This window comes from Amphiprion ocellaris, chromosome 5, assembly GCF_022539595.1.
Source record: "Amphiprion ocellaris isolate individual 3 ecotype Okinawa chromosome 5, ASM2253959v1, whole genome shotgun sequence".
Taxonomy (NCBI): Eukaryota; Metazoa; Chordata; class Actinopteri; family Pomacentridae; genus Amphiprion; species Amphiprion ocellaris.
In genome coordinates this window covers 10690828-10703728 of record NC_072770.1, presented here as the reverse complement: position 1 = coordinate 10703728, position 12901 = coordinate 10690828, and the positions used below count along the sequence as shown (strand labels likewise).

The window sequence follows — 12901 nt, the reverse complement described above, 5'->3', positions numbered from 1 at the left end:
AGTAATATTCACTTCCTCTGCTCTTATTTAACCTTTTTACCCACCATCTTTTTTTGCCCACTTCTTTATTTTTCTTTCATTCATGTCTTGTGTATGTTTTCTTTCACCTTCGCCCTCCTATACACCATTTTTCATGATTACCTTATCATTTGCAAGCCTCCCACTTTGTCTATTTTTGATTTTTCTGTTTTCATTACACTCACCTCATCGTCTCTCAGACTCTTTCTTTCCTTTTTTGGTATTTTTCTTCCTTTGAATGATTCAATCCATCCACATTTCTTCTTCTTTCTCCCCCATATTTTCTTTGTCTTTACCACCTGTCTGGTCCACCTACCTGTTTCTTCCCTATCCCCCCCCCCCTTCTTTCTCTGTCTCAATTTGCCTCCCTCCATCTCCCCCCTCTGGGGTGACATCAGTCCGATGCCAGTCTCTCATCTCCCATCATTGTGCCAATTAGTCGACGCTCCGCACATTAAAACTGCTCACCGACGGCAATCTCGATGTCTCCCTCGATGTGATGTCACACGTGCACGTACACACACACACGTGCACACTCACACATCACCCACATTAAAGGCAAACACATGCACACAGTAGAATGAAGTGCCCGAGGCTGTAAGTAAGAGAAGTAAGAGCAGGAGTGATTTGGGACTCAGGAATGTGGAACAACTGTGGGAGGGAGAATAAAAATCTCGAAAGAGTGAAAGAGACATTAAAGAAGATATAATACTGGATAAATATGGAGGCCAGTGGGGCTAAATGGAAACAGTGGGAGTGAAGAGACAGAGGGAATATTGTGATGGAGTAAAAAAAAAAAAAAACCAAAGAACAAAACATAAATATCAATGACCTTTTACACAATGTGTTCGTTGACATTTCACTAAAACCACAATCTGCCATTAACCCTCTGAACCCACAGACCTACTGGCAGGTTTAAAAGAAATGTTGCCTTAAAAATAAAATGCCAAAAAAAGAAAGAAAAAGAGTTACTCAAATTTGCGGTGGTCCTTGAACTATTCACGTTTTGACTCGTTCTGTTGGAAAACCTGGCCAAACTTTAATAAGCTGAAAATTGTGCTATTCCATCAAAATCATTTTATCTTTACCCTACATGCCTTATTTGAAATTTCAACTGAATATTGATTTTATTTGTTGCTGGTGTCCTTCAGGAAAACCAAAAAATAATCAGCCAGAAGGTTTGGTTTTGGACACAGGTGTCCCAACAAGACAATGACCCCAAACCCACATCAAAAGTAGGGAAGAAATGGTTAAATCAGAGTAGAATTAAGGTTTTCGACTGGTCTCCCACAAGTCCTGACATAAACCCCATTAAGAATCTGTGGACTATGATGAAGAGACAAGTCAGAAAGCCAACAAATCAAGTTTAACTGCAAAAACTCTGTTAAGAAAAGGGTCAAACATACAACCAGAAGCTTGTAGACGGCTAACAAAAGTGTCAAAGCGGACACTGAGCCAAATATTAGCATTTCTATATGAATATTTTTGATCCAATCATATTTCCATAAGACCCATAGTAAATCTATGAAAGTACCAAAATGCATGATTGTTTTATTACGATAAAGATTCATGGGTTTCACTGATATCATCACAGAAAAGTCAGAAAACCCAAGACTGCCGTGAGACACATGGTCTGTACAAGTGCATGGAAACTTTTGTTCATGACTGTGTAAATATACACATGAGCATGAAACTAAATATGCATGCAAGACTTCCTAAAGACTTGCCACAAGTAAGAAAGCACACGTCCCTTTTTCAAACAGAATAAAAGTGCATTTAGGGATTTTTCGAGTCATCTGAGTGCATCTTGATTGACACTGACTGTCAGTTGGTAAAATCTTCTCTGTCTCTTCCCTACAAACCTCCAAAATCTGCACTCTGAGATTCGCTCGGTGTGTTTTGTGTGCTGTGTGTGTGTGTGTGTGTGTGTGTGTGTGTGTGTGTGTGTGTGTGTGTGTGTGTGTGTGTGTGTGTGTGTGTGTGTGTGTGTGTGAATGACGTTGATTGTCAGAGTACCTTGGCCAACCCCTGAGGCTTTTTACTTGTCAAGAAAGGTGTCTGGCTGCATTTTTCACAGCACAGAAGGGCATGTTTTTCCATGTGTGTCACAGTTTCCTTTTGTTTTGTGCCATTTCTCGCCCCATTTGTCCTCCATTTCTTCCTCTTCCTCTTTCCTCTGTCTTCCCCTTCACCTCCTGTGTCTTTCCTCCCCACTTTTTTTACCCTTTTGGCTCCCAAAACTTCTTCATCGTCTTTTTTTTTCTTTTCTTGTCCTCCCATGAATTTCCTCTGAATTTAGCACCTGGTATTTTATCCATTTGACTGATGTTCTTATCTATGTTGACAAGTAAGAAGCTGGTCTTACATCACTCAGCCATTTTTATCCTGCTTTTTACTTGGCAGCCTATTCATTTGTCCTCACTCTCATATTTTTTTATCCCATCCTCATGAAAATATTAACAATTTAGATCATCCTTTCCTTCCTAATGTATCTCTCATTGAACCTATTCTGTTCATTTTCCTTCTTTGACACTCAAGACAACCTTGTCTCCTTGAAATTACTTTATTTATGACAAATTCTTTCAGTAGGAGGCCTGAATACAAAGTTCATGACTGTAAGACCAGAGATTCTCACATCCTGACTCCTGTCTTTGGTTATCTTAGGCAGCAAACACAATCTGGTTAAGGTTAACCTTCTGAACACCAAGCAGTGTCACGTTTTTTTTTTTTTTTTGTTTGTTTGTTTTTGCTCCAGTGACATTTTTATTCATTATGAGCTCTGTTTTAGTCCAGTATAAAGTACTCTACCTCTATAGAAACAGCACAACCATGGCTAAAAATAAAGAGAACTCAGAAATCTCCTCTATGCATTGTGACACTTTGTTTTGACACTGTGTTTTGATGCCATAAATCATAGAAAAGAAAAGACAATTCTTTCATTATTTATTTTACAAACAAAATGAAAGAAAAATGGAATTACTATGTACAAAAATTCTTCAAGTTCTTAGAATACTGGACTGGGCTGAGTCACTAATAGCTTCCCGCTTGCACTGAGGAGTGCAAAATTCTATTAAATCGATCTAATCTGGTTAGATCAGGCTGTTTACATCTGGTTAATTTCTTAATGAGACGTGAATAACATGATGATGATAGAGTATTACGGTATTTCACAGATTAGTAGTTAAAGAATGTTCGGAAAGTTGAGAAACTGCCAGTTTTTGAGCTTTTAATGATTTTGGCTCTGAGAAATGGCATAATCTCAAACATTATTATTATTTTTTGAACAGATAATATGCAATTCAAACCTACTAGGACAGAGTTAAATTGTTTGGATTTAGCAGTTAACTTCACAAACAGTCTAGGTTTATAAAAGTACATACAGTACCGTTCAAAAGTTTGGGGTCACCCAGGCAAGTTCATGTTTTCCAGGAAAACTCACATTTTTATTCATGTGCTAACATATTTGCACAAGGGTTTTCTAATCATCAATCAGCCTTTCAACACCATTAGCTAACACAATGTAGAATTAGAACACAGGAGTGATGGTTGCTGGAAATGTTCCTCTGTACCCCTATGGAGATATTCCATTAAAAATCAGCTGTTTCCAGCTAGAACAGTCAGTTACCACATTAACAATGTCTAGACTGTATTTATGATTCATTTAATATTATCTCCATTGAACCAAAAAAAGCATTTCTTTCAAATATAAGGACATTTCTATGTGACCTCAAACTTTTGAACGGTAGTGCACATTGTGTATGTAAACTTTTGTGATTCAGATTCTCATCATTTTCATTTTTCATGCTTTTGTGTGTGTGTGTGTGTGTGTGTGTGTGTAGAGAGAGCGTCAACCAAACCAAACTTGTTGAGAAAGACAATATGAAAGACAGAGCTGCTAAAATAGTTGCTACCACGACTATCTTGGGTTGCCTGGGAAGCCCAACAGCCAATCGCTGCATCCAGAAGTCAGACAGAAAATGGTTGGAAATCCTGCCAGTCAGTCAGAACACCCAACCAACTGTGATTGAGAGGAAAAAAAGAAAAAAAGAGAGAGAGAGAGCGAGAGAGCAAGACAGAGAGAGAGACAGAGAGAGAGAGAGAGAGAGAAGGAGGAACAGGGCAGGAAAGATGGGAGGATAGATATAGGGAAGGAGTGGGAGAGCTCCCCCACACAGCAGCTGCATCTCCCATACACACTTAGTATTCTTGTCAGGCTCGACAAAGTTAACTACTGCACACAGAAACACGCACACTGTGTCTCCAGCGTCTCCACCGTAAAACACAGCCCTCCTCTGGTCTCCAGCCTCTCAGTACAGAGGCAGGGCAATAAATTGGCCTTACATTTATTAACTTTGCTTCTTCTAGCCCCCCGAGGTTTGGCCCATTAGCATGAGCCAAGACGAGGCGGCGCTTCTGCTTCTGTGGCTGTGAATCCACGACAGCCGGGCCACTAAATGGGCCATAAATAGGCGCGATAGTGCCAATTTATAGAAAACACAAGTCACCGGTGCTCAGGGAGCTGATCTTATTCCCAGGGTGCCCATTTGTAGGATATACACGGCTCTTGATGGAATGGGATGGGAAGCTCTGCCACGGGCATCAAAAGGAGATGGAATGTGAGACTTTTATTACTTTTGAGGCTTCATGCTTTTATCAGATGCTTTTTCTTTTTTTATTCTTGACTGTCTATTTGGATACACAGTATGGATAAGTAGCTCAGTTGAGGAGTTTCTAATGCAATAATTCAATAAAGGGATGCTACAGTACCATAAATGTGATTGTTAATACCAGTATCACTGAAATCCTACAATTTATACATCTGATAAAATATACTGGCTATAACTGATGTAAGAGTAAATATGGCATCCAAGCAAAAAATTTAATAAAATAAAAAAATAAACAAACAATTCCATTGCCCTGTCACAAGCATGCCAAGACAGTAATAAAATAAAATAAAATATAATAAAATACAAAATCAAACAATCCCATTATCCTGTCACCACCATGTCAAGGGAGTACAAGTAACAAAATAAAATAAAGTTTAGCATTAATTTAGGAGCTTCTTCAGATGAAAACACAGTATCTGCCGATACAAACTTATAGTTGTATAAAGTTTGCAGTTATTGATGTCTGACATAACTTACAGAATTCATCAATAGATTCCGTCAGAGTGGATCTAACTTTCTTGAGTTGCAAAAACTGCATAAAATCTCCAATCCAATGTTTGGGCGGTGTTTCATCTTTCCACTTAGGAAGAATTCGTCGTACAGCAATCAGAGATGCAAAGGCAATAGCATTAAATTTATATTTTGAAAGATTAATTCCTTCAGTAGCCACTCCAAATATTGCTGCCAGTGGTGATTGATTAACAGAGTTTTAAATACGTCTCTGCACTGCTTAGAAAGTCAGGAGCAGCTCCAAAAAGTGTGGGTGAGAGCTGAGGGGGTTAGAAGCAAAGTGGTCGAACCCACAAAAAATCTGAACTGAGTTTTATATGATTTCTATAATATTTTATAGTCTAGATTTTAATGGCAAAGTGGTCTAACCCACAACCCAGATATAGCATTACAGTGACACTTCTTGACAACTCAAAAACTACAGAGAGTGAGTTAGACCACTCAGCTTCCAAACCCTTCAGTTTCTGTTCACATCAGGATAAATCCTAACTGATATATTTTATTTACCATAATGAAGATGGACAACTTGAAGCTGGAGGAGTCCATGTCAAGAGGGTAATGTGCTATAAGCTACTGCTCTGTTAGTCTAAACAAGACAACATTTGCCTCTACACCACCTGCGAATCCACAGTAAAGAAAACCTTTAAGGATATTAACATTAACAATACCATTAACAGTGTCTGACAATGAATTATTAATATACTCTGAATTCTGTGCATAAGTTTGAGGTGTTTCCTCCTTTTGCTGTGTTTGGTTGTCCATAACTTCTCTATACACAACAATTGGCGTGGATTTTTTCAACTTTCTGAACTTGCACTTGTGCCCTTCAATTTCACATGTTGTTATTGTCTAGTATCCATCGTGCTACAGAAAAAAAATGATGTAAAATATTGTTACTCTTTCAGAATTGTGGCTGTATTTTGGTGCAGATCAGTTCTCACGGCATTCAAATCAATTTAAACCAGTCTTTAATGGAAATCAGTGGAAATAATAGAAATATGGTGTTTCGGCATGTAATTAACTCCTGCAGCTCAGTTGTATTTACCTTTTATTGTCTCATATTTATTGTGCAAACAGCACAAAACAGTCTGAAAGCCATCTTTGTTTGCGTGCGCGTTAACATGCATTCTTAGATTCCTGTAGCTGCCTGCAATTGAATTTTACGAGACCAATGAGGGAATCAAATAAAGGAAGACGATAAAGCGGACAGACAGCCATTAGTCAGCTGGACAGACAGACAGATGGAAAGCAGACAGAGATGTAGTGGAAGCAGGTGTGTTTAGTCTTGTGGAGAGGAGCTCGTAGCATCCATCATCTGCCGCCGTTTGTCTTCTCCGCTCTTTAGACACAACAATACAGACACAACAATGCGATTAGCGATATGAAACGACAGTCTGATGAAGTTAGAAGTTGCTACAGTGCAGCAAACACTCGGAAATAATGATCTGTTGTTGAGAAGAGACAAAATTGTGTAACTTCAATTGTGAACGTAATGTATTTTGTTCAGTAGCAGCTAATGAAGCTATCATTAACCCTTTGGTGATTTATTTTTTTAAATTCTGAGTTGATTTTGGCCTCCATGAAGCTCATAAAAATCAAGTTCTACTCTTTTTTTAACCAGCAAAATACATCTCAAAACTACAGTCCTTGCACAACATTCACCCTGTTTTTATTAACAGCCTTCAGTAGTCGAAGAACGATGCTAAATGTTAATGTGACCTGAAAAAAAGGCACAGTTTAGAAGAAAAAAAAAACATAAACGTCCGGGGCCAGTACCTCGGGAGTGATTTTGCTCTAATGCCGAGGTGGCAGGTGTCAGTGTTGGCAGCTCGCTCTAGTCACTGTGTTTGATGAAGACAAATGGGCCAACATGTGAAGGAGGCCAGTCTCTGTATGACAAGCGGGTGAGACGGGTACACTTAGCGGTGACAGCGTATCGTGGAGGGAAGAAAAGAGGAAAAGACAGGAGCAGTGGAGGAATGAAAAGACCCGGAATAAAAGAAAGCACACGCCTCTTCAGGTGGTGACAGCACATCAGAAAGAGAGTGACAGCAGCAGCTGAAGCCTCTGGGATTATGATACGCCAAGAAACAGGCTGTGAGAGATGTTGTGACCTGCCCGGGTTGTACTGATTTAGAGATTTGCATTTTATAAGTTGTCCAGACATCACTTCTTTACTCTTTAACGGCTTCACGATTTGCATTAATTAAAAAAAAATCATCATCTAATTATAGTTATTCCTTCACAATATGCTTAAAAATGCAGGTGCTAAAGAAGAAAAAAAAAAAACAAAAGCAGGGCAGAGGAAAAAAAATGCATTGCTTGGTAATTTCATTCAATTATGTGTATGAACAAACTGAGGATGATGGATATAATCAACACCAACAACTCTACAGTGTATTGATCCTGACATTAATAATGTATTTTTACATGCATGTTATCAGAGGAGTCAGTGTATTGCACAGATAAGAAACTAATAACATGGTTTCATGATTTCATTGATCACAAAGACTAATAGTGGTGCAGGGAGTGTATATGCATAACCAGTAAGGTGTGAGTTTAGCGAAGCTTGTTTTACCTCGTTAACTCCAAATCGAATACATTGTTTAATTATTGCGCACCGATTCCTGAAGGATGTTTCTCAGTGGATTTCCAGGCTTTAAGACAGTTTCCAGGCAATTCACTCTTTGTTTCTCTTTGTATATTCAGTTTCTTGAAAATATAAACTTGGTACAGCACCTGTAAGCAGATGCTGTTTGGAAAGTGGTCGCCTTTGGGTTTAATGGCACTCAATCATCAGATACTTGCATGCTAAACTGCTTTAAATGCAAGAAATGAGCACTTTTGCATCATCATTTTTAGAGAATTAAAGTTTATTATCCATTTATCTTATGATTTGCTTACATCTCTAGTTGTCAGATGGTGTCAATATACCAAAAATCAGGACTTTGATCTGATACCTGCCTAAATATATTGATACTGAAACAACACCACAGCAAAAACCCATACTGTAGGGAAAATTAAATGGAATAATAGTTGTAGGTAGGTTATTGTCATACCTTTCTAGTATTTGAATGCCATGCACCATGAGTCAGCGCTATTATTTGTGTTCACAAAAGTCGTTAGGATTTCTGCTTACAATAGCTTTACTTTGCCTTGTCTGAAAGACGTCGTGTTAGCTTGAAAAGCGGAATCATTATATGAATGGATGAGCTACTGTATCTTCAGTGCTGAGAATATACGTACTGAATCATGAAATTTGATATGAAACACCGACTGCTGGGAAGAAAACTGATTATTCTTTTGAATATCATTAACAGAGAGTCATGACAAGTTAGTGAGTAGCCAAAGCTAACAAAAAACACAGACATGCTCACTAATAGGTTTAAAACACCTGTCAGAATCAAAATCCCGTATGCAATTAATTAAAATAAAATAACATTGTGATTTCTGTTCTTCCTCCCATTTGCCACCTGTTGTCTAAACAGTCTGTCTTCTGTCTCCACAGGAAACCAAAATCAACTGTGTCCGTCTGGCTAACAAAGGTATGAGCACCCTTCCATTGATACTCACTTCAACAGTAATGATATTTTCATATTTAATTTCACTCCTTGGTAAAGTTCATTTTGAAGATCACATGACCCCCTGGAATAGTGTTGCAATTGTGTTTAGACAAGACGAGCGCACACGCTCGATCGACAAAGGTGAAACCCACGACCATTAGCGAACCCACATCCTCACCACGTTACTCTGCATGACTTCGTTGCTCAGCATTCTATCTTCATCTCTTCTCTCCCAATCTTAAATCGTCCTCTGTCTCACATTTACCGTCTTTTTGCTCCATCCCGCTCTCTTATTTATTTCTTTTCCATCTCGCACCACATCCACGTCGCTCATCGGGGTGTAAAGTGGAGCATCGGGGCCATAACATACCGATTGACCACCTTCATTAAAGCCGACGGACGGAGGCTGAAGCCCTCCATCTCATCCTGCTCTGTTTTTCTTTCCTCATGTCTCCCATCATCTTTATTTGCTGCTCATCTCTGGCAAATACACCCATTTATGTGCCAGGCAATGTGCTTTTAAAGCTTTTCAGCTTGGTATTGATTTTTCTCACCTCTTCATGTCTTTTTTTTTTTTTCTATTTTATTTTTTCATCTGCATCGAGCATTGATTTGATTTTTCCACTTCTCCTTTCTCTGTTTCTGTATCTCTCACTCTCTTATTATTTCTCGTCTACATCAAGCGGTTATTGCTCATTTGTGCACATCTTTATCTTTTATATCACTCCTTTTTTCTTGCTCCCTCCACTTCCACTCTGTGATTTTTCTTTTTTTTTCTTTCTTTTTTTTTTTTCCGAGTGGGACGTGCTGTAGGTGGAGGTCTACAGTGTGTAAACACTGCTCTCTGTCTGTCTGCATGTATGTGTGCTTGGGAAAAGACATGCTTTTAACTTTGTGGCTGTCTTTCATAGTACAAAATGCAAACTTTTTTTTTTTTTTTTTCAGTATATGGAACTATCAGAGTCCCTAAAAAGAAAATCTACTTTGAATGTACTTTTTGGAAGTTTTTCTTACGTGGGCAGTGTTCTGAGGCAATGCAGATGGCTAATTTTTTGCAGAGGCCTATGACTAATGTTGTCGCAATACCTGCTATGAACTCATTACAGCAGCTGATTTCAGTGAAAAATGTCACTTGTGTGGTTCAGTTTGTTCTAATCAGCTCGTGTACTTTTTTAAAATTTAGTTAAAAAAAACATGAAGGTGTCAATTTTGAGCAGAATTGTGGTTTACTTATGTAAGAATCTGAGTGTAACTTAGCAGACAGAGTCACAGAACCATGTTTTTTATCCAGGTTATGTCTGCAGGACATTGAGGAGGAAAAAATAAAAACAGGATAATGTACAATAACGATGCCTCACCGGTTTGCTGCTTACAGAAAAACCATCTCTACGTTTGATCGAAGCTGTTATTCAGTGTGCAAAGTGGCCTTGTAGCAAAAACACTGCTGGTATGCTGCAGCTTCACAGCACTTTTCTACTTTAATAGACAAACAAGTTGTAGCAACTTAAGGTTCAGTGTGTTGCTCAAGGAAACCTGTGGACAGAGATGGATGGCCTTCCTTATTCCTGAGCCACAACCTCGTCTTGTCACATAGTTAGTCTGTCTCTTGTTCTTCTAAGACTCTCTTTACACTTCAACATTCTCATTTTAGTCACTCTGATTGTCGCTGTCATTGTTTAAAATCGCAAATGCCACCGGTGGCAGGTCATATCAGCTAATTAAAGGTAATTTCATTTCATGACAGACCAAATTTTAACTCGCCTGTGATGAAGTTTGTGATTTTTGCAGTCTTTATTCTGCATCACTGTACAGCTGCAGGTGACTGAGTCTGAAATTCCAGTTTCAGGAATCACATTCCTCCAGTTGTCATATTATATCAGTATATTGTTTGTTTTTTGATCAGAGTTGACTGTAAAATTAACTCAGATAAGTCACATTTAGGAGGCTAAAGTATCAGATGCATGTAAAATGAGTGTTGAGGTGAATATAACTATCAGACCAGACTTATTATCAAATATATGCAGAATTAAATGACAGAGATTAGTCTCTGTCCCAAAAGAAAAAAGAATAAAAAACTTGATTTGGAGATCCATCATAGTAACAGAACTTCTGCTCGGTACTGCTTTGCAAACTTTAATACACACCATAATAGAACAAGGTTTCTAATTTAGCAAAATAATACCCACTTAGCCTCTTACCACTGCCTCATAAGTGGTTTACCAGTAGATGTTATTAAGTATTTGCAATTTTGCATGTCTGTTTGCTCATTAGAAACCTGGTTCTTTGGCTTAACTAACTGATTGTTTCAAATTTTTTTATTCTGCCCCCGAGAAAAGCAGAAAAATTGGAAAGATTTTAGATAATCATGAACATAAAACATCATCTTTGAGCTTAAATCTGTCACCCTGAGAGCTATTTAACATTTAAAGCTAATAAGGCGGTGATTTTTAAAAAGGCCAACTGCAGCCACTGCATTGCCTCAGCACTGTTGAAGAAATAAATATGCAATCATTTGGAAAACTTTGAATAGATTTTAGACCCTGTATGTGTATTTGTAATACTGGCCTTCTGTTAAAAGTTTTTTACTCCTTGTTAACCTTTATGAACGGATCTGATTTTGACTGAACTCTACCGACGCGGCAGAAGCCAGTTGTGTCTTTGCACCAACTTTTGCCACACCACAAAGTTCATACTTTATTTATTTTTGTTTTTGGTTTCTTTCAACCATCCAGTTCATTTCTTTTTCTCTTCCATTTCCTACTCCCTTTGTTTTTTTTAAATTAACCCTTCAAGCCAGGCCAACGTTAACCCCGTCCCCACTCCCCAACACCACATCTGCATCCACTGACCACTCCTAGTAGACATCCTCACCGAAGCAACACATCTGTTAGGCCTTTTTTTCCTGCTAATGGGCCGGTCGAGATGCCCGTTGACGGTTATTTCCTGGCAATAAGACCAGTCATATCCCAGCTGAGTGCTATTGATCTCATTGTTCTAGTGCTATCTCTCACCACTGCAATTTCTCTCCTCTAAGACAGATTGTGCAATTGAAAACCAGGGAGATCTAAACCTTGATGAAATGGATAAAGACGACTATACATCTTTTTTTCTTAGACTTTTTTCTCCTTTCTTTTTTTCCTTTTTTTGTTGTTTGTTTGTTTTTTCTCTCTCTCTTTTTCCTCTCTTTTCTCATGCTTTCCGGCGGCGACGTGCGGCCCTTGGCCTTAGTGGTAATAGGTAGGGGACAAATAACAACGCCGTACATTCTAGTCATCCCAAGCGAAGGTGATTATTGCTTTATAGGCAGAATATTTTCTTCCCGATGTTATGTCACGATACAACCATGAACACAACTCAAACACTACTCCATTTTGGTTGTCCCTTTGCCCTACACCTTCCCCTTCCTTTTTTTGTTTTTTTTTTATTCTCTTGGTTTTTTCTGTTTTCTCTTTTTTTTGTCTTTCCTTCTCATCACCTTCTCATCTTACTGCATTGTTTGCATGTCTGCTCTGCTTTGAGTGTTGCTGGCTGTATTTGAACCTTCTCTTTCTCTGTCTTGCATGCACACACACACACACACACACACACACACACACACACACACACACACACACACACACACACACACACTAGTGAAACCATGCTGCTTTCACACACAAGATACAGTTTCGTGACACTAAACTTGCACAAGAATCTGGTTTTGCTTGTCTGTTACCTTATAATAGAGCAGAATTTAATATTAATGAAAAAATGACAGAAAATCAATAAAAAGGAGAAAGAATGACAAGAATAAAAGTCATCTTCAGCTATAATACATGAGACATTTACTGTAAGTGTGGTGTCAGTCATGTGTTTAGTGCACATCAGAGTAGTAGATGATGCCGATTCGCATTTCGATAGTTCCCCCGTCGGCCACAAAACACACCCTGCAGCTCATTGCTCACTATCGTCTTTCATCAATAATCCCCTGGTGTTTGTTGTGGCCCATCAAATACAGTAAATACCCGTAATTCAATTGTATGCCATGTTCACAGACTGAGCAAAGCACTTAAACTGTTGTAAATGAGAGGACAAAGACAATTATTTACTTTAGAAAGAGCCACTGGACCCCGACTGATCAGTTTTCTGCACAACTATTATGCT

The 12901-nt window shown here is 38.5% G+C and overlaps 1 protein-coding gene across 12 annotated transcripts in view; it reads left to right on the top strand.

The window, feature by feature from the left end:
- Positions 1–12901, top strand: part of ptprt (protein tyrosine phosphatase receptor type T) — a 412332-nt gene that overhangs the window by 254515 nt on the left and 144916 nt on the right. For 6 of the 12 annotated variants that reach the window (XM_023298802.3, XM_023298799.3, XM_023298798.3 and 3 more), the window contains exons 15-16: positions 8704–8740; positions 11987–12043. In XM_023298802.3, the coding sequence (XP_023154570.1) occupies positions 8704–8740; positions 11987–12043 (94 nt within the window). The remainder of the gene's footprint in view (positions 1–8703; positions 8741–11986; positions 12044–12901) is intronic. The other 6 variants (XM_035943149.2, XM_035943147.2, XM_035943148.2 and 3 more) reach the window with 2 other exon arrangements.